Below are 22,690 nucleotides of genomic sequence, written 5' to 3' on the forward strand. Positions count from 1 at the left end.
CCTCAAAACCAATAAGGTTCTTGAAATGTTGAGGACAAGTGTTCATAGATTTACTAAGCATATAGTACATGCAATAGCACTTAAACGTACACTTAAAAGATAATACTTACAACCACAACTGATGGTTGGGGACTCAAACGTGTTATAGTTCTGAGCTCAGTATTTCAGGCTGTTCAAACCTAATGAGCCCTAACCATCCTTACAAATTACTACTTTTTATACATTTCTTTCACCATGCCTATGTGACAATTTGCACATTTCTGCATTACGTGATTATACTAAAAGTTAAAATACAACTTCATATAAGGAGAATTTAATTGGGCCTATACCTTATCAATAACTTCAGTTAATAAGCTGGTTTTCTTACAAATGAGCTCTTTATCCACTGGGCAACGAGATTGGTATATTTTCTATACTTCATTATCTTAATAATTTTTCTCTTTATGTATAATTGCTATTCCATCAAGTGAAACATTTAATGATAAGTATTTTTTTAGTCTGTACCATTCAGCACCAATGACAAGTTAATTCCCTCATTCTGTAGAAGCCCCAATTAAAAAGAATGCAGCGTGCTCCAATCTGTAAGTTGCTGGAAGTGTGAGTTGGTAACAAGGCATCTGGGACATTGGTGAACGATGGGACCAACAGTCTATCTACTTAACCAATGACATTGAAGGATTGAGAAAGACCTAGAGGGACGACGCAGAAGGAAATAGGGTGAATGAGTCAAATTGGGTACAGAAAGAGAAATAAAGAACGGGAAAGAAAGATTGGATTAAGAGAGAGAGAGAGAGATAAGAGACAGAAAGGAAAAGTAAGAAAAAAAAATCTCTAACAACAATTTATTACCTGTAGGAATGAGACTCCACATTTTAAATTGTTCCCTTTCTGGGCCGGAGAGGTTGACTGGCATTGCAGAAACATAAATCTCATTAAAAAGGTGCTTATGCAATTAAGTAGCAGCCCTAATTTTCAGTGACACGTTTAATTGGCAATTAATGCGCAAATGCAGCAATTTCATGAAACTCACTGAGAGATTGAGGGGGAGCTACCGTTTTCGCGAGGCTAACGGTGGAGAGGCGCAAATCGTCCAGCAACTTTTCGCAATTCACGGGATATCTCTTCCTCGCCACAAGTTGGTGGATGATTTACACAATAAACTTGCTGTTATTTTGGCAGAAAAATCTGGGTCAAAATTTACCTCGATGTTTTCCTCTTACAGAGCTAACTTTTGCCCTTGCATCCCTGAAACTTAAAAACTAGTATGCAATGACACGTCTTAAATTAAGTTCTCTTATTAAGTAGGTGATTACTTCATATTGAAATTAGCCAGTGCTTTCGGGTAAATCTCGGTTCATAAATTTAATGGTTACTTGATTTGACACTTTGCACAAGCTAATTTTAAGACACAGCTGTGTTTTCTGACATAGTTAGCTTTTCGTTCCAGTTTAGGTCAAGAAATTGTAATTTCTTCATTTTGTTCACCTCCTCTCAAGTTGGAACTGGAGCTATGTCAGTTAGGTGGATACCTGTAGGTGTCAGTCTTCCATATGGATCATGACACAACCCTATGCAATACCTCTGTGTCACTTACATTCCCAAGATCCTAGGAAATCCAGTTTCTAGAAAAAGATTTGCAAAATAGATAGTGGTGTGTATTCTTTGCTGTTATCATGATCTGTCAGGAAATCAAGCTCCAAAGCTGCTACTTGGGCTTCCCTGAACCACGTGGATATGATGCATGTATACATTTACTAAACTGAGTTTAGCAGCTGTTGATGCCACTACTTTTGGTATATCTATTGTGGTGGCTGAAGTCTCTCTATTCTCTCCCTAGTCCTCCCCGAAGCTGTGGGAGCCCATTTCCTCCTTGTCCTGGGTACTATTGGATTAGTTTCTAGCAGCTTCAAGGGTTGTTGATTAAAGAAAGAATTACCTACCTTGTAGGGCCTTTTTCATTATCCTCTGGGATACCAGAGAATGCAAATAGTAATTATATAGTAGTTAGCATTGGTCAAAAGAAGCTCACTTTGTGGGAACTTGGGTACTACGTAGGCCTGTGCTGCATAATAGTACTTAATCCATTTGTACTGATATCAAAATCATCTTGGGTGGGGGGCTCGGCTCTTGCTCATTATGTGTTTTCCTAAGAATGAAAATCCAGACGTGCCTCACGCCAGCAAGGAAGAATGAAGATGATACCAGGTAGATAATCTTTCTTTGCATCTTATAGTGCAGCAACTAAACCACATCGTGGTGGGCTGTGGGCTTAGTGCCCATCATCACCCATGTGCTGAGTTGTTATCAATTCTGTCATGCTGTGGAGGTGCAAGGCAGAGTTCGGGGACTTCAGTGCAGGCCAAGAGTCATTGCAGATTGCTTTGGGCCTTTTGGGAGAAGATTGGGATCAAGGAACCATTAAAAAAGGAAGTGGTGAAATATCATCCTATTTAAAAAGGGAAAGTTGCCCACAAAAAATGTTTCTGCATTAAACCTTATTAAAGTGAGAAATCTGAAAACTGATTTGCATGCATATGATGCCAGCTATGGTTACTATGCTTGGATTCTTAGGAGGAAGGCAGTCAGGAGCTGTTCTATACAATGTTTTGGGGTTTCTTGGTAAATCTAATACGGCGGAAAGAAATGGGATGCTAAAGTCGGGCGATTCTACTGGTTCTCCAACTGGCAGTGGCTATAGCACTGATGTATCGGAAGATAATCTCCCTCATGACGAAAGAAGCCCATCTTCAGATATCAATGAGAATTCAGCATCCGATGATCAGGTAAAAAGTTAACGTCACTGGGTATATGCATTGTAAATATTATTTAAATATATTAACATGTACCTGCCGATTAGTTAAATTAAAGATCATATCAGGTGCATATCTATGACTAAGTGAACTTATGGCAGTTCTCAGTCTACAGCGCACATTATTTGTATGTCCATTTCAAGTATATAATCATAGACCATAACTAGACGTGCATCTCAGACTTGCACCTGTGTACAAGATTAAGGCGGATGGAGCCCCAAGTGGCTAACAGGAGGTTGCAATCCACCGCATTAAAAATGATCTCAAATGCTGCACACTGAAGACATAATTTAGTCATTTCAACATAGCTGTACCTTAAAAGAAAGCAAGTTGTATTGCATTCATTCAGGCCGCTCAAAAATTGGTTCATGCAACTTTATTAAAAGAAAAATTATTATTGCTGCTACTATTAGTTTTGTAACATTGATGCCTAACAAACAAAATCGACTTGTATGTCTGTGCCTCTTCTATATTTTGCCATGTGGTGTCTTAGTTATATGTTAATTATGATTCTGTAGGCAGAATATGTTTTATAGCTTGCAGAATTATTTTTAAAATGCAGGTATATAAAATCATGCATAAATATCAACTGCAAGTTTGTAACTTTTAGAAATATAGTTTTTTATTGTCTCATGAATCATTTTATTACACAATCATTTTGAATATTATTCTTGACCATCTTTCAAAAAGGAATTGGATAAATACTTGAAGGGAAAAAATTTGCAGGGCTACGGGGAAAGAGCATGGGAATGCTTTTACAAAGAGCCGGCAAGGGTTTGATGGGCCGAATGGCGGCCTCCTGTGCTGTAACCATTCTCTGATTCCATGATGGTCTAAAAACTGATTTGTTTCTTGCAATTTGCTACAGTATGATTTATTGTATCTAGACTGTTATTAAAAGGATGTTTTGGGAGGTGGGGGCTGGTGGCATAATAGGTTAGCCTACCCTTCATTCATCTCTTAGGTTTGGATTTGAATCAAACACAGACTGATGGACTGGTGAATTGAATTTGGGCAGTTTAAATCCAGTTTCCAGCCTGTGCGCACTGCCGACACAAATTTTCCCACAATTCAGCAAAAATTGTTAGTAAATTGGGAATTTCATTCAGATGTAGAAAACAAAAGAATTGCACTGGTGTGGTTGGGGTTAAAACATGCTGCTGCAACACTGTGGTATATTAAAAGTACTTGATTCTGGTACTGAACACTCAAAATGGAACTGTGTTCCATTCTTTGGCATTGACATTCTTTACCTTAGTATAAAAGTGCATCTGAAAATTTGGTAGTACAGCAGATCCATTAATGCTTATAAAAATCTGAAGTTGTGCAGATCAAATTCCATACATTGTATTTAAATATATTTATTTCTGAAAATCAGAACTTCTCCTATAGAAGCTGTGGTGTCCCACAATCCACCATAGAAACTATGTACAGAATTTTATTCAGGATTTTTCTTTCTTACGTAGACACTAAAACACATAGATCCAGCTTTATTTTAATGAGAAAATACTTTTTATATTCAGTTATTATCAGTTGACAGTTACAGAAATCTAGACTTGCTGTTCTTATCTTCTTTGTATGGTTCAGCTTGAAATAGTTGATTTTGTTAAGCTACCCCCTTTATTTCAGTTTCTAGCTTTATATTAACAACCCAGTATCATAAATCAAATAATATTTTGGGCATTCTGAATTCAAACTTTACACCTTGCTATAAGTTTTATTCTGAAATTAACCTGCCAGTTAGTTTAATTTTTCAGCAAAACTTGCCTGTCAACAGCTGCCCAAAGACCCTCCAGCATCTGGCTTTCTGATTCTCTGCTAGCTCAGATTCTGAAGAATAGAGCTAGGTTGCTTTTGATATGTCTTTTGCACTTTTTGTATTTTAATTTGTTGGGCAAATTGGTAGGAAGAAAGTGCCAAGTTTGCATTTGTGCCAAGTAGAATCATAGAAAGGTTACAACACGGAAGGAGGCCATTCGGCCCATTGAGTCCACGCTGGTAATGGCCATTCTATTACTTCTCTCGGGTCAAACCCACTCAAGAGACATATGACCGCATTGTATCGGTGAACGACGTTACAGCAAGGATGGACATCTATTATTATCTTTTGAAATATCAGCATGTTTGAATTTGCACAGAAATGGTGATAATATAACATTACTTCTTACTCATTTTTTGTTTCCTTACTAATATATTTGTTTAGGATGAGGGGGTAGAGTCTGATGATCTTAAGAAGGATCTTCCTCTGATGCCACCACCTCCAGATTCCAGCAGCATGAAACTCACGATCAGTGAAATTTGGTTTAGCTTTGCCGCTCCAACCAATTTACATTCACGTGTTCAGACTTACTCCAGGTAATGTTCTTCCAATTTATATGGGGCAATCCCTTTCATCGATCAAAGGCAGGTGCCTCTATCGTTCAATGCCCTTCATGAATACTTCTAAAGCTGAAATCTTTGCTTATAATTAACCAAGTAACTTTTTGCATGAGGAGACACATTGCCTTGTTTCGGCTGTATAGTTTGAATATAAAGGGCAGAGCCACTGCACCAGAATGTGCACCAGAACATCTTAAGCAAAGGTCAAAGATAGTTTAAAAAATGTTGAACTTTGAAAATTGTCCACTCGCATCATATTGACATTTTCATTTCCTAATGTGGGCTTCCCAAATGGAACAAGGATTCATTAAATAAATTTACTAAAGTTCAGTTAGAATATCAAGGACTGCTGTAGACTGAGTTTTGAAAAGTAAGGAACCTGACTTTTACAAATGGCAAGATAATTTACTCTTTTTTTCATATCTGAGAGCAGTATAAGTAACATTTTGATATTTGTAGGTAATTTACTATAAAGGATGTGTTAGCATAGTATATATAACAATAGTTTGATGAACTTGGAAAATTATAAATTTAATATTAAGAAAATGTGTGTTTGTGTGTTCCTTATGCACTAGAAGAGTGCACTCAGACAGAATTGGCTCTTTTCTCAGTATATTGTTTTCTTCTTCCTAATAATGCAATATTATTATTTCTGTAGCTGTTGTTTAAATTGCTTTGCCCACAGGGAACTGAGTAATCAATTTAAGTGTCAATTTTACTCGACATTTATTAAATGCTTTCAGCAGTGTTTCATGATTCTTTTCCTGTTGATGTAATGGCTTTTAAATACATAATGTGATATAATAAAATAACATTGAGGCCACTGTGTTATAAATTGAAATAATTTAAATCAGACAACTTGTTACATCAAGAATTTTTTTTATTGTCCTTTTAATAATTATTCATATGGTCATAGTTTGTTCTCCTATTCTGTACAAGTTTGCAATGTTGTACATTTATGAAATTAACCCATCTGGTGTATGTAAATATTTTTAAAAATCAAGATATTGAATTATATTTTTTTTTGGAAAAGGTTCATTCATTCCACTTTTCATTCAACAAATTGTGATTAAGTGGCGATTTTTTAAAAATTTGGTCACGGGATGTGGGCGTCGCTGGCAAGGCCAGCATTTATTACCCATCCCTAATTGCCCTTGAGAAGGTGGAGGTGAGCCACCTTCTTGAATCGCTGCAGTCCGTGTGAAGGTTCTCCCAGAGTGCTGTTAGGTAGGGAGTTCCAGGATTTTGACCCAGTGATGATGAAGGAACGGCGATATATTTCCAAGTCAGGATAGTGTGTGACTTGAAAGGGAACGAGCAGGTGGTGGTGTTCCCATGGACCTGCTGCCCTTGTCATTCTAGGTGGTAGAGGTCGCAGGTTTGGGAGGTGCTGTCGAAGAAGCCTTGGCGAGTTGCTGCAGTGCATCCTGTGGATGGTACACACTGCAGTCACTGTGCGCTGGTGGTGAAGGGAGTGAATGTTTAGGGTGGTGGATGCGGTGCCAATCAAGCGGGCTGCTTTGTCCTGGATGGTGTTGAGCTTCTTGAGTGTTGTTGGAGCTGCACTCATCCAGGCAAGTGGAGAGTATTCCATGACACTCCTGACTTGTGCCTTGTAGTTGGTGGAAAGGCTTTGGGGAGTCAGGAGGTGAGTCACTCGCCGCAGAATACCCAGCCTGTGACCTGCCTTTGTAGCCACAGTATTTATGTGGCTGGTCCAGTTAAGTTTCTGGTCAGTGGTGACTCCCAGAATGTTGATGGTGGGCTATTCGGCGATGATAATGCTGTTGAATGTCAAGGGGAGGTGGTTAAACTCGCTCTTGTTGGCGCAAATGTTACTTGCCACTTATCAGCCCAATTGCTGATGATGTTTGAGTAAATGGGTATTGGTGAGCTAGTTTGTGAACAGTGCTCCCCTGTTAATCTGTAGATGGATTCCAAAGAGATCCCAGTAAGTAATATTTTATCCTACCTCCCCGTGGAACATTGCTACTGGGCTAATCTTTGTTCCGAACCTGTTCAAATCATCCATCTTTCTGAAAGGGCACCTGAATTAATAAAAAAAAATCCAGTACCAGAATTCAACTGTAGCACTCCAGATTCTAAAACATACCATCCTGAAAAATCCATTCCCCTTTCTGCATCAAAACACTATGATCTGCTGCTACTGCTGCATTCATCGATCAAAACAGAGATTTTTAAAAAATTATTTGTTCTTGGGAAATGGGTGTTGCAGGCAAGGCTACACCCTAGTGTAGCATTGCCCACGATACCCATATTGTGCATCCCTAGTTGCTATGACAAGGTGGTGATGGGCCTTCTCCTTGAACCCCTGCAATGCTTTTGGTGATGGCACTCCCTCAAAGGTATTAGGTAGGGAACTTTAGGATTCTGATGCACCAGTAGCGATTTAGGCACCATCAGTGAGTGCCATTGTAGGCTTAAACATTCCCCTTACCTCTTCCACCTCTTTTTTTTCTCCCCTCTCCCCCGAGCATGCTTATTGGTCAGGCCCCCTCCTCCACATTTGGTGTGTTCACAGGCCAGTCCCCCCCCCACTCCCTCAACTAAGCTAAGTATTTACTGAAAGGTCTTCTACCTGCTGAATATGTTTGCTAACCACTCCCAATGAAAGTTTTACTGTCCTTCTCAATGGCAGGAAGCAAATGGTAATGGTTGACTGGTGTTTTTATGACTGGGAGGCTGTTTCCAGTGGGGTTCCGCAAGGTTCAGTACCAGGTCCCTTGCTTTTTGTGGTATATGTTAATGATTTGGACTTGAATGTCGGGGGCTTGATCAAGAAGTTTGCAGATGATACAAAAATTGGGCATGTGGTTAATAGTGAGGAGGAAAGCTGTAGACTGCAGGAAGATATCAATGGACGGGTCAGGTGGGCAGAAAAGTGGCAAATGGAATTCAATCCAGAGAATTGTGAGGTAATGCATTTGGGGAGGGCAAACAAGGCAACAGAGTACACAATAAATGGGAGGATACTGACAGGTGTAGAGGAACAAAGGGACCTTGGGGTGCATGTCCACAGATCCCTGAAGGCAGCAGAACAGGTAGATAAGGTGGTTAAAAGGCATACAGGATACTTTCCTTTATTAGCCAAGGCATAGAATATAAACATAACTTGGTGTTGTAAAATTGTTTACAATAGAATATAAAAGCAGGGAGGTTATGCTGGAACTGTATAAAACATTGGTTAGGCCACAGCTTGAATACTGCATACAGTTCTGGTCACCACATTACAGGAAAGATGTAATTGCGCTAGGAGAAGGTACAGAGGAGATATACGAGGATGGTGCCAGGGCTGGAGAATTTTAGCTATGAGCAAAGATTGGATAGGCTGGGGTTGTTTTCTTTGGAACAGAGGAGGCTGAGGGGAGGTTTAATTGAGGTATATAAAATTATGACAGGACTACATATAGTGGATAGGGAGGACCTATTTCCCTTAGCAGAGGGGTCAGTGACCAGGGGGCATAGATTTAAAGTAAATGGTAGAAGGATTAGAGGGGAGCTGAGGAGAATATTTTTCACCCAGAGGATGGAGGAGGTCTGGAACTCACTGCCTGAAAGGGTGGTAGAGGTAGAAACCCTCAACTCATTTAAAAAGTACTTGGATGTGCACTTGAAGTGCCGTAATCTACAGGGCTACAGACCAAGTGCTGGATAGCTCTTTTTCGGCCATCACTGATTCAGTGGGCCGAATGGCCTCCTTCTGTGCCGTAACTTTCTATGATTCAAAGTCAGTTACTTCTGTACAGAAGAGAAGGAAGATCTTCTAGAGTGTCCGTGCTGGTTGCTTTCAGTTTACTTGTGGTGTGTGACCAGCCTGTGAAGAAAAAATTGGGTTGGGTGGAATAAGGCACAAATCTTCTTAGGAAGGAAGAAAGACTTTTAAAATAAAAAAAGACATAGGCTTTTCATTTATTCATCAGATGGCTCTTCATTTATTCATGTGGCAGTCGTAATGATGTGAATCCAACAGAATACACGGGCAAGGTTTTCAGAATGCCAACCCCTTTAAGAGCATGTTGTGTCTTAACAAAACAGGATTTTTCATTTCCCTTTTTAAAAATTTGTTCATGGGATGTGGGCGTCGCTGGCAAGGCCAGCATTTATTGCCCATCCCTAATTGCCCTTCAGAAGGTCGTGGTGAGCCGCCTTCTTGAACCGCTGCAGTCCGTGTGGTAAAGATTCTCCCACATACCCTACTATCTCCTTCCTGTCGATATTGTTGAGAAGAAGCATGATAATTTATAAATCCTAACATTAATTTCACTAATTTTTTTAATAAAACGGAGGCATGGTGTGCACTGGGGGCATGAATGACTTGCCCAACTGACACCAAATGCTTCAAGCTCTAACAAATGAGATTGATTGTTGTGGCTTACATGGTGGTGATCATGTGCTGACAAAACCAACCAGATTCTTTTCTATTGTTTACATTGGAAAGGATCCCAATACTCTATGTTATCTGGTGCAGCCAAGAATATTAATCCACTCAATATAAATCTGAGGAAATAAATATATGACTCTTTCCATCTCTTCCAAAAGGGATGAAAGAAAATCTAAACTGGAGTTCAGAAACATTGCAGTAGCATAATCCCAGATCTGTAGCCGCATATGGAATAGTTTTACTTGAAGGGATTGCTGTTGTTGTATGGTGGAAGGACCTCTACCTTGCTGAGGCTGATAATTCCTCCTCCCTCCCCTGGACTATGACCCCATTACTGAATATCAAGCCATCATTTCCCAAACCAGTACTAACCTCTTGTCCTCTGGTGATCTCTCTCCCCTCCACAGCCTCCAACCTCATTAGCTCTCAACCCTGCATAGCTCACTTCTACCTCCTCCCCAGGATCTGCAAACGGGACTGTCCTGGTAGACCAATTGTTTCAGCCTGTTCCTGCCCCATCAAACTTACCCCAACTCTTTTCCCCTTTTTTCCAGTCTCTTCTCACCTGCATCCCTGACTCTTCTGACATACTCTGCCACTTTAACAAATTTTAGTTTTCTGGCTCTTACCGTCTGCTTTTCAGTATGGACATGCAGTCCCTCTACATCTTCATCTCTCATCAGGACCCACCGCTTTGTCCTCCAGCAGTAGCCCAACTAGTCGCCATCCACCGCCACCACCCTCCTCCACCTGGCTGAATTTGTTCTCACATTGAACAGTTTTTCCTTTAACTCCGCTCAGTTCCTCCAGATAAACCCACATGGGTTCCAGCCATGCCTGTTTTTTTTTGTCGGATATGTCGAACACTTTGTCCTACTCTGGTCCTTCCCTGATTTCTTTTTCCTTTATCAAAAGCAAAATACTGCTGGAAATCTGAAATAAAAACAGAAAATGCTGGTAAAGCTCAGCAAGTGGCGCAGCATCTGTGGAGAAAGACCTTTCGTCAGAACCTTTTTCCTTTTTCCTTACATTGATGACTGTTGGTGCGGCTTCCTGCTCTTGCCCTGATCTACAATTTCATTTACTTTGTTTCAAGTTTCCATCCCTCCCTTTCCTTTGTGTGGTCCATCTCTGACTCTCATTTTTCTTTCCTACACTTCTCTGTCTTATCAGTGGGGGTGGGCTTTCCACTGACATTTGTTACAAGCCCACTGACTCCTAAATCTGGATTATACTTCTTCCCACCCTGTTTCCTGTAAGGATGCCATTCCCTTCTTCCAGTTTCTCTGTTTCTGTCACAAGTGCTGTGATGATACCACCTTCCATACTATTTCCCTCATGAAGATTCCCCCTCCACCGTAGTAGGCAGGACCCTAGATTGAGCCTGTCTCATTTCCTGTGTTTTGGCCTTCTACACTGTTCCAATGAAGCTCAACCCAAACTCAAGGAACAGCACAGTATCTATCTACTAGGCACATTGCAGCCCTCCGGCCTTAACATTGACTTTAATAACTTCAGATCTTAACTATAGTTCCCATTTTTGCTCTGACAAGTGCTGGCAATGTGTGATGGCTGTGCCGGTGTTTTCGGGGAGGGGGGTGGACAGAGCAGTTTGATGCTTGGGGAGGGGTCCCGATGTCGGAACACTGCTGGTGAGGTGGTCTGCATCCTAGATGCAATTTGCTTTTTTTTTACTTCTATGAGGTTACTGCTCCATTTTGCCAGTTTTTCATGTTTCCCTTCCTACCTTATCCCTCACCCCTTTAGCTATTCATGCACCCTGGCTTGCTTTTACGTCTTTTATTTCTTCAATTTCTCTTCTTATGTCTTCTATTGTCTCATGGTAATATCACTTCTGCCATTTAATCATCTCCTGCTCTTCACTTAAGCACTTTACAGGTCATTCTATATCTCTTCCTGTCTGCATGCTTTTTTTTTCCCTTTACCCTACTCACTTGATCTGTTCTTTTTTTAATGCTGCTCATCTGTAATGTCTTTCAGTTCTGAGGAGGTCTGTATCCAAAATGTCTTGTCTATTCTCTCCACAGATGCTGCCTGACCTGCTAAGTGTTTCCAATGTTTTCTGGTTTTCTGTTTTTCTTCATGGTTTTACTTAAGTTGACATAATAAAAACCTGAGAAGTATCCATATAGACTAATCCTCCTACTCTTAAATAGCTTGGTGCCAAAGTTTAGTTAGATGCTATTCACTCTTAACATTGCCAGGTCCCCTTGTTCCTAAAGTGCCTTACTTTAGGAAAATTACACATGGTATGTAGAGGAGAATTAGAACAGGTTGAAATTATTTGTCAAGATTGTTGTTAAAGTGTAAAAAGTTAATATAAAATTCAGATTACTAACTAGTGTACTGTATATTCAAATACATTAAATCTCACAAAGTATACTAGTCCTTATTCATCAAAATGTTTTCCTTTACATAATTACTTCACCCCCTTCTTATGTATATGAAGTGTCTTGCTTATTCAAGACCACAACAAACTACGTTTAAAAAAAATGTGGTCAGTCGCTTGCATGGAAAAACTATGGTTACTTTCTACCATTTTGCCATACATCACAACTGAATAAAATTGAAGATTTGCTCAATGTTGAATTGCTTTGAAAGTTCTATTGTGTTACATGAATTTTGTAAGTAACATTTTGAACCTCAGTAGAAGGATTAGCTTGCTGGTGTTCATTTTTGATAAATTGTGTGTGAGGAGGTTGAATAAATGCTTAGTCAAGTTGGCTAAAATGACTCACTAATACTTCGCTTGCTCGTGGCAAGTGTTGCATTATAAAAGCCAATTTTGCCAACTAATAACATCTCTTTTGTATCTTGAAATTTATTCAGTCAGTTGAATTTCTACATATTTGTTTTACTGTATAGCTCTCTAAGCTAGCTACTCTGTTTTTGGTGAAATTCTGTTGTAAAATTAATAATTCAGCTGCTTCGGGTTGATACGAGTCTTCAAAATGATTTTGTTACAGGCAGCTAAACCTTTTAAGCACAGCTACTCCAGCTATTAGTGCCTGGCTTATTCCTGTTGATCAGCTGAAATCCTCATTGAATAAATTGGAAATGGAAAGAACCCTTCGCGTGTGTGCTGTGATGGGCTGCATCATGACAGAAGCTTTAGAGGTAATTTTAAAATCTGGTTTCCTTATTCAATAAACAAACACACTTTTTTCATTTGCATCCTCAACATTGCCCTGGAATCAATCGGCCAAGGTTACTAACAGGAAGAAATGCTTGAGGAATGTTTCTTTGACATTTTAAGCTTCAATGACATTGGGCATGAATCTGTTGCACTGTTGTCTTCTTGGGTGGTGTTAGTTTTTTTCCATGTTACATAAGAACATAAGAAATAGGAGCAGGAGTAGGCCAATCGGCCCCTCGAGCCTGCTCCGCCATTCAATAAGATCATGGCTGATCTGATCCTAACCTCAAATTTAAATTCATGTCCAATTTCTTGCCTGCTCCCCGTAACCCCTAATTCCCTTTAATACACCTGCAGCTTGCCTGCATTGGTGAAAATTTTGAATACAGTGAACTCTATTATTTGCAATCCAGTTATCTGACAGCCCAATTAACCACCAGAGTTTTTGCAAAAGAAATTGCCTCACTGCAGAACCTCCTTTGTTGTTTATATTTCATCTCCTTTGTGAATAAAATTGCATATTTCTTTTTGCTATTTATATTGAACTTGTTTTTGCTTCCATGTCCTGTATATTGCTGTACCCTATGTGTAAAGCCAAAGTTTGTCACACAGGGACACCTTGGTGCTAGATAGCTAGTCCATGGGGTTAATTTTAACATGGCGACGGGATCTCAGTTGGGGGGGGGGTGAATAGTCGCATGGGAAACCTGGAAAAAAATTGTGTACATTGGCTTGAGTGATCGACTCAATTGAAGGCCCTTAATGTGACTCCTGGGTTTTCGCGTCTCCAAGCTGCGCAGCAGTTGCACTGAGCACCCGAAAGAAGTGCTTGGAATTAGACTATTTAAAGGGCCATTGCAACCATGGATTTTGAGGGAGAAAGGAGGAATTTGAACATATAGAGCATCAAAGGACTGAGCCAACATCCCGGTTTAACGACTATTCACTTGCGTTACCACTGGCCGGTGTGAGGAGCAGGAGGGACATACTCTACCTGGGTGATAGGAGGTAGCGCCCTGCCTCTGCCACTAAGAAGGCCTGGCTCGAGGTGGCAGAGGAGCTGAGCAGCAAGAGCACTATGGCAAGGACGTGGGTGGAGTGCATGAAGTGCTTTAATGACCTAACCAGGTTAGGAAAAGTAAGTACAGTTACTGATTCAGCTACATCCTGTGGTGTACATTATCCCCCTCTCTCTCTGTCTTGCCAAGCCTACTGTATCACATCACTCCTCACACCCACTTAAGTCTCATTATCAGCCTATCTTCACTTTCTGTGTACTTGCTCACCTCCCCATTTGTGAATGCACCACTCCAACTCACTCCTATCCTGATGCAATGTGATGAACCTGTCTGATAGTCACCCTCTGATGCATCTCTTTCATTGGCAGCCTCACCCAAGGCATTGCATCCATTGGGTGACCAGGTCATCCTCACTCACTCACCCACCCGTCTGTTGTTTCTCCCCTTGTAGGAGAAGAGAGCGCAAAATGCACGGGAGAGGAGTAGGACTGGAGGGGGGCCACCACAAATAGTGCCCCTGACATAGGCGGAGGAGGAGGCCTCGGAGCTCAGCCGCACAGTTGGCTGTCGGAGATGGTGAGACTGGCACCCTGCAAATGGCTGGTGACCGAACTGTAACATCCTTCACACGTCGTGAATTGATGTTATCAATGATTGACCTGTTGCACACCTCAGTATGCTCATTGCAAACTAAGTTTAGTGATGATTGTTGATATTGCCTTATGTTCTCTTCCAGGGTCTTCAAGGATTGATGAGGAGGCAGGCACCATGGAAGAGGGCGATTCCTCAGAGGAGCTCCATTCCTCTGAAGCGCGCACCATCACATCATATCCAGCCATGCACCAGCGCAGATACTCACATCTCGGTGGGTCTTATTACAGAGTTAGTTGGGTTGTCACCTGGTGATTCACCACTCACAAGTGAGCACGAGCAAACACTGGTGGCAGGGGCAGCTGTGGAGACTCCGCGTTGAAGGGTGCACTCCTCTCCAAGTTCTGCTCAGCTGGACGAAGATGCTGAACCCCAGGGGTCATCGTTGAGATTGGGAATGATAGAGGTGCAGCAGCACCTTTGCAAGGTACTGGAAATCGTGCCATGCACACTCTCCACAATAGCGGAGAGGATGGAGGAGTCCACCTCCAGCATTAGTGGAATGGTGGCACAGATAAGTGTGGGAATGTCTGTGATGGAGAGAATGGCAGCCTCCATTGAGCTTCAAGCACAGCTCACAAATGAGTCCATTCAGGCCACAACAACGGCCTTGTGGACTCAGGGTGTCAACTTTTCTGCTGCCTTAAACAGGCAGACAGATACTTTAGCCATGGCCTTAGCCTGCATCACAGATGTGCTCCAAGCTGTTGACAAGCAGAGTGGTAGGAGTGATGTGGCCCAGAAGAGGAATGATGGCGAAAGGGGACATGTGGACCGTTGTTGTGGTCCACGTAGGAACCAACTACATAGGTACATCTAGGAATGAGGTTCTGTTGAGGGAGTTTGAGGAGCTAGGGTCCAAATTGTCTGTCTAGTGCACGGAAGAGGGCTGGGATGTTGGACTCGCGCAAAATAAAGGAATCATGGCAGCTGCCAGGGAATTTGGCACACATCTGCAGCAACCTCTTCCGATAGTTGCAAACCAGCTGCGCATTGATGGAGTAATATCCATCAATATCCAGTTTTTGTGACTGGAAGGCTGTTTCCAGTGGAGTTCTGCAGGGCTCAGTACTCAGTCCCTTGCTTTTTGTGGTATATATTAATGGTTTAGACTTAAATCTAGGGGGCATGATTACGAAGTTTGCAGATTATACAAAAATTGGCCGCATGGTTGTTAGTGAGAAGGAAAGCTGTAGTCTGCAGGAAGATATCAATGGACTGGTCAGGTGGGCAGAAAAATGACAAATGAAATTCAATCCGGAGAATTGTGAGGTAATACATTTGGGGAGGTCAAACAATAAATGGGAAGATACTGAGAGGTGTCGAGCAAGAGAGGAACCTTGGAATACATGTCCACAGATCCCTGAAGATAGCAGGACAGGTCGATAAGGTGGTTAAAAATCCATATGGGATACTCTCCTTTATTAGCCGAGGCATAGAATATAAGAGTAGGGAGGTTATGCTAGAACTTTATAAAACACTAGTTAGGCCACAGCTAGAGTACTGCGCACAGTTCTGGTCACCACATTATAGGAAAGATGTGATTACACAAGAGAGGGTACAGAGCACATTTTGCGGATGTTGCCAGGGCTCGAGAATTTAAGCTATGAGCAAAGATTGGATAGGCAGGGGTTGTTTTCTTTGGAACAGAGGAGGCTGAGGGATGATTTAATTCAGGTGCATAAAATTATGAGAGGCCTAGATAGAGTGGACAGGAAGGACCTATTTCCCTCAGCAGAGGTCAATAACCAGGGGGCATAGATTTAAAGTAATTGGTAGAAGGATCAGAAGGGAGCTGAGGGAAAAAAAAATCACCCAGAGGATAGTAGGGTTCTGGAAATCACTACCTGAAAGAGTGGTGGAGGCAGAAACCCTCATCACATTTAAAAAGTACTTGAAGTGCCATAACGTATATGGCTATGGACCAAGTGCTTGAAAGCGGGATTAGGCTGGGTAGCTCTCTTTCGACAGGCGCAGACACGATGCGCCGAATGGCCTCCTTCTGTGCTGTAAATGTTTCTATGTTTTCTGCGTTTCTATCTCTTTCGCTTGATGAACAGTCCTTGCTCCTGTGCAGGTCCTCGGATTGCTACATGTGAAATCAAGTGCGCCCTGCACCCATGGGAAGCCAGCCAGAGAGTTGAAACCCACTGCTTTCTCAGTCTGGCTGATGTAGTTGCTGGGGAAGTTGGCGTAGTCGGATGCACTGGCAAACAAGCCATCCATGACCTGTTACATGCAGATGACTGAGGGACCCTCGTGATGTCACCGGTGGTGCCCTGGAAGGGTCTGAAGGCAAAGAAATTGAGGGCAGTGATCACTTTAACTGCAACGGGCAATGCGTGGCCACCAGGCCCAGCCGGGAACAGTTCTGCATGAAGGAGCCTGCAGATGTCTGGAATCACCTGGCGACTCAATTTGAGCTCTCGTAGGCACTGCTGCTCAGAGATGTCCAGGAAGCTCAGCATCTTCCTGTTCATCACCTTACGTGGGTAGTGCCTCCTGCGACCTTGGCCCCTCCGTTCGACCCCTCCCTGCTCCTCTGCAGGTCCTTGTGGGCCTGCAACTCCCAGAACTGCATGCTGTGCCTGCCATGGATGGTAATATGTCTTCTCCTCAGATGTACTGTAGAATAAATCCATTGCGCCCCCTGTCCTGATTTTGTCAGTTTAAGGGAGTCCAAAATATGGATAAGTATGTGTGAACACAAGAATTCTGAGTGTGAAGGAAGAAATCTTAGTTTAAATACAAAGAACTCCAAACCAAAGGTTTGTCTGAGAGAACTGATTGCCCTGCTGCAAAAACTCACCTTTTCCACACGTGCCAATTACTGGTTTAAAGGTCCAAATGAGGGCCAGCTGCAACTCGCCTCCATTTCCATAGAGCGAGGCCACAGGAAACACATTCAGGAGAAGTTGAAATGGTTTGTGTAACTCAATATGCAAAAAGTTAACAGGATTAAGTATTTTAAAGACCTAAATTGGCCCTTTTTTTTGCAGCTTGCGGGACTTCCGGGTGTCAGAAGTGTGTGTGCATCCAAACTCCGAAAACAGTGTATTTTTACTACCCACCTGCCCCAATCCACCCGTTCTTGTGGGTTAAAATTTACCCCCATATGTCTATCCTCCCCACCAGCTAAAAGTAACATGACAATGGAGGGTGACTTGAAAGCAGTTAATATCTCAGCTGATGAGTTGCAATTTTATGCAATTGCATCGCTGCTTGAGGAACCACCAAAGTAAGTCAGTGAGGGCCTCACATCTGAGTTAGAGGAAAGTCCTTGATGCAGGAACATTGGAACGGGCTGGCATTGAAGCTTTTTGGCCTAACGGTCATTGAAATCTGCAATCTTTCCCCTGGACTGACACTCTTATTTGTCAGATGTGATGGAACTTTGTTACAACTTATAGAACTGAAACCCATTGCACGGATAAACTCACAAACCTGATTGAAATGCTTAGTGTAATCATCAGGGCTCTCCCAGGATGATGTTACCTCAATTTTGGCCACGGATAGGGATGGATGTTGACTTTGACCCATCTAGCTGATATAAAACGAGTCCTCTGGTAATAGCTTTTCCTTATAGATAGGATGAAAGTTGGCTTTAAGGCAGTTAATGTCTCTTTTAAACACCGTCGCTGGGATTAAACAGCCACTGCAATTTCCATATCTCTTAGTATAGCAGAGAAAGACAGTGGGCACGCTCTGAATTCAGATTCTTCCTCTGAAGCAGTTAATTGTAATAATGTGAGGAGGAAGACGAAGATTCAGGCACTCAGCTACTGATCCATACCCTTTCCATACGTTCTTTGACCAGTTCATTTGAAAACTGTCATAGGTTCTTGATGATGAAACTATCATGAATACTAGTACAACAACTTTAATTTACACAGCTTAACAGCAGCATTAGTTAATAAAGGATGTCAAGCCAAAGAAAGAGATAATAGGAGTGAGCAAAAACTTGGTCAGAACTGGGTTTTAAGGAGGGTGTTAAAGGAGGAGAGGGAGGTTGTCGAGTTTAGGGAAGGAATTCCAGAGCATGGGCATAGGTTGGTGAAAGCACTTTTGCCAGTGATGGGTGTAAAGGAATTGGGAGGATACACAAGAGGCTGGAGTCAAAGGAACAGAGCGTTCAGGATAGGGTTATAGGGCTAGAGGAGTTTACAGAGATAGAGGGGGAGGCCATGGAGGGATTGAAACTGAAAAATTAGAATTTTAAATTTGAGGTGTTGGGGGAACAAGAGCAGTGTAAGTTCAGCAAGAACAGAACAGAAGTGTCAGAGCCTTAGCATGCAGATGAGTAGAACACCAAGGTTGCAAATAGTCTGTTTCAACCTGAGACACCTGCTGTGGAGGGAGAGAGGGTCTGTGGCGAGGGTATGGCATTCATGGCATTGGCTGAAAGACGATCGCTTCAGACTTCCTAATATTTAGCGGGAGAAAATTGGTCATTCAGGACTGTATGTTGGACAACCAGTTTGACAGCACAGAGGCTGTGGAGGGGTCGAGAAAGGTGGTGGAAAGGTAGAATTTGGTGTCATCAGTGTATCCCATGCCTGTGGATGATGTCGCTAAGGACTGCATTGTAGATGAGGAAAAGGAGAGAACCAATGTTAGATCCTGAGGTAAAGGTGCAGGGGTGGGAAGATGATCCATTCCTAGAGATCTTGTGCTTACGATCAGCTAGGTAAGAGTGGAACCAAGCGAGGGCAGTGGCACTGAGCAAGACAATGGAGTAAGTGCATTGGAGAAGAATTGTGTGGTTGACCATCAGAGGCTGCAGAGAATTTGAGGAGGGATAATGCACCACAGTCATGATGTCATTTGTGACTTTCGTTAGGGCTGTTTTAGTGCTATGGGAAGAGTGGAAACCTCATTGGAGGAATTGAAAAGGATTTGCAGGAAAGACTAACATGGATCTGGGAGGTGGTAGCACAGTCAAGTACTTTGGAGACAAAAGAGAGGCTGGAGATGGGTTTGCAAAGACAGAGGGGTTGCATGTGGATTTTTTTTTGAGGAGGGTGATGGCAGTTTTGAAAGGGAGGTGGACAATGCCTGAGAAGAGAGAAACATTTACAGTGTTACCTGGCAATAGAGGGTTCTGCCTCCTCACCATGTTGAGACTCAATCCCAACCCTAACTCCAACCCCCCTCCCGCCCTGCCTTCTCAAGGTTCAGTTTTCTAGACATGTAAGTTGTAGTCAACATTAATAGCACATTGCAAACAGATTTCCACTTTGCTTACTCCCCAGCTTAATCACTTATACTCTGCCCCAAATACAGAATCCAGTATTTTTCCTAGCTCATCTTTTGCTGATTCCGCTGACATTTGTAAAATGCCAACCAAATTTGGTTAATTTTCCTGCAAGGAAGAATACTGTGCTGAAATAAAGGAACAGGAGTGGGCCATTTAGCCCTCGATCACAGCTAATCTGTACTTCAACTCCATTTTACCTGCCTTTGTTCCACATCCTTTGATAGCCTTACCTAACAAAAATCTATTGATCTTAGTCTTTAAAATTTCAGTTGATTGACAGCCTTTTGGGGGAGCAAGTTCCTGATTTCCACTGCCCTTTGTGTGATAAAATGCTTCCTGATTTCAGTCCTAAGTGGCCTTGCTCTTATTTTAAGATAATGCTCCCTTGTTTGGGATTCCCCCACTAGAGGAAATAGTTTCACTATATCTACCCTATCAATCCCATAAATCATTTTAAATACCTCAATTAGACTACCCCTCAACCTTCTAAACTGAAGGGAACACAAGCCAAGTTATTCAACCTGTTCTCGTATCTTAACCCTTTAAGTCCTGGTTTCATTCTGGTGAAACTGCGCTGTATCCCTTCCAAGGCCAATATATCCTTCCTGAGGTTCGGTGCCCAAAACTAAACTCAGTACTCTAGATCACCAAGGCTCTGTACAACTGAAGCATAATTCCTCACTTTTGTATTTCAGCCCCCTTGAAATAAATGCCAACATTCTATTAGCCTTTTTGATCAGTTTTTGTACCTATGCAGCAGCTTTTAGTGATTTGTGTACATGGACATCTAAATCCCTTTGCTCCTCCACAGCTCCTAGTCTCTCACCATTAAGAAAATTTGTCTTTCTCGAATCCAAAGTGGATGACCTCACACTTCTCCACATTGAAATCCATCTGCCATAGTTTTGCCCACTCACTTAGTCTGTCTATGACCCTTTGTAACTTCCTCCTCCCATCCACATAACTTACTGTGCCTTATAATAGATTCAAAGCGTTTGGTGTTATGGGGGCAAGAAATAGACTGGGATACAACCAAACTCACTCAGCAGGTTTTTCGTTTCTCAAGGTGACCCCACTGTACATCTTTGCCTCATGATATATGACAAAAAGCACTCTCTGCAGTAGATTCATGAGCTGACTGCAGATCTTTGTCTCATAAGCATATACCAGAGAACACACTCCAGTAGATTGAGAAGCTGAAACATATTGCTTGTATGCAGCAATAATGCATTCTGATGAGGTTACCTCAAGTACAGACAGCAGCAATGTGTATCCCGTTGTGCTGTAATTTATGGCTCTGCACTTCTGATTTACTTGAGGTTTTTTTGAGAGTCTGCCTACAGCTGTGCATGGACTATTACATAGCGATGTTTCAGTTAGATTACCCACTCCAGCTCACCTCTTTCTCCTCCAGATTCAGCAGTGTGATATTCTAAATTAATTTTGAAGATGGGGGCCTTGAAATTCCATGGGGGTTCTCCTGACCTCCCACCATAACCCCCAGAAAAATGGTGTAAAGAGCTGAAAATAGGTGTTTCCACCGTTTCCCTGGCATTCCACTGATATCCCACAGTAGTTATGGGGAAGACTGAGAGCACCCCTACAGAATTTCAGGTCTGGGGTATCTCCAAATTGGAACTGTAAATTCATCTGGGCTCCATTCATGAATCTAATCTAAAGGATGTGGTCCAAGGGAAGGTAAAGGACAGGTATTGCCATCACATGAGCAGTTACAGAGCTTGATTTGAAACTGAGATCAAGATGATGTTTTAGGTAATGAAGGAACCTTCAAGAAATGGAATTGACAACTTAGCCAGAGCACCAAAGAATAGATTTCTTCTATTTTGTCTGGGAACACATGTTCATAGGATCTTTAAGATCTCAACCACAGATAATTCGGAAGTCTGTCTAGGAAACAACCAGCCTGCCAAGTGATAAAGCTGTTTAGTGAGAGTTCTGACCCATGAAGAGTGTCCAGCAACCTTGTGTTGTCATAGCTGTGAAGGGATCTGATTCTATATAATTCCTCACAACTTGAATGGAATTTCTGATCTTTGAAGTACTGAGTGTCAGCAACAGTGTTGTGTACAATTGCCAAGTGCTGTGTAAATGGCACCTGGCACCAGATACCATCCTGATGTATTTTGACAGACCATCTGAGAACATAGCCTTCCTGCAAGTATATCCACTGGCTCTTGCCTCATTTTGGGGTGTCAGAAAGCAATGTATGGCTCAAATGCCTCTGATTAGTCATTTTTATCAATGGGAATTTTCAGTGGGCCGTATTGAGAATAGATAGTGTGTTTAAAAAGTTGTGGTTATGATAAGAAGTGCTATTGTCACAGGTAACGACATTGAGATTTTATCCCCTCTCAATAGGTACCTTAAAGCCTCCTGTTTCATAATGTGCAAAATCAACTATCCCAAAAGTATGCTACAAGAATTTCTTAAGTAGTGCTGCTTCTGATCCATAGGAATAGGAGTGGGCCATTTAGCCCCTCGGGCCTGTTCTGCCATTCAGTGAGATCATGGCTGATCTGTGACCTAACTCCATATACCTGCCATAGCCCTATATCCTATAATACTTTAGGTTAACAAAAATACATCAATCTCAGATTTAAAATTAACAATTGAGCTAGCATCAACTGCTGATTGCAGAAGAGAGTTCTAAACTTCTACGACCCTTTGCGTTTAGAAGTGTTTTCTAACTTCATTCCTAAAAGTCGTAGCTGTAATTTTTAGACTATGTCCCCTAGTCCTGGATTCCCCAATCAGCAGAAATAGTTTCTCTCTATCTACCCTATCAGTTCCCCTTAATTTCTTGAAAACTTTGATCAAATCACCCCTTAATCTTCTAAATTCCAGGGAATACAACCCTAGTTTGTGTAATCTCTCCTTGTAATTTAACCCTTGGAATCCAGGTACCATTCTAGTAAATCTACGCTGCACTCCCTCCAAGGCCAATATATCCTTCCTAATGTGTGTGCCCAGAACTGAACACAGTACTCTAGGTGT

General features: G+C 41.9%; 1 protein-coding gene across 8 annotated transcripts in view; it reads left to right on the forward strand.

The window, feature by feature from the left end:
• kiaa1109 (KIAA1109 ortholog) overlaps positions 1–22,690 on the forward strand; it is a 460,818-nt gene that overhangs the window by 208,772 nt on the left and 229,356 nt on the right. For all 8 annotated transcript variants that reach the window (XM_067993249.1, XM_067993258.1, XM_067993276.1 and 5 more), the window contains 3 exons: positions 2,572–2,783; positions 5,014–5,165; positions 12,579–12,729. In XM_067993249.1, the coding sequence (XP_067849350.1) occupies positions 2,572–2,783; positions 5,014–5,165; positions 12,579–12,729 (515 nt within the window). The remainder of the gene's footprint in view (positions 1–2,571; positions 2,784–5,013; positions 5,166–12,578; positions 12,730–22,690) is intronic.

The sequence above is a fragment of the Heptranchias perlo genome, chromosome 1 (assembly GCF_035084215.1).
Source record: "Heptranchias perlo isolate sHepPer1 chromosome 1, sHepPer1.hap1, whole genome shotgun sequence".
Taxonomy (NCBI): Eukaryota; Metazoa; Chordata; class Chondrichthyes; order Hexanchiformes; family Hexanchidae; genus Heptranchias; species Heptranchias perlo.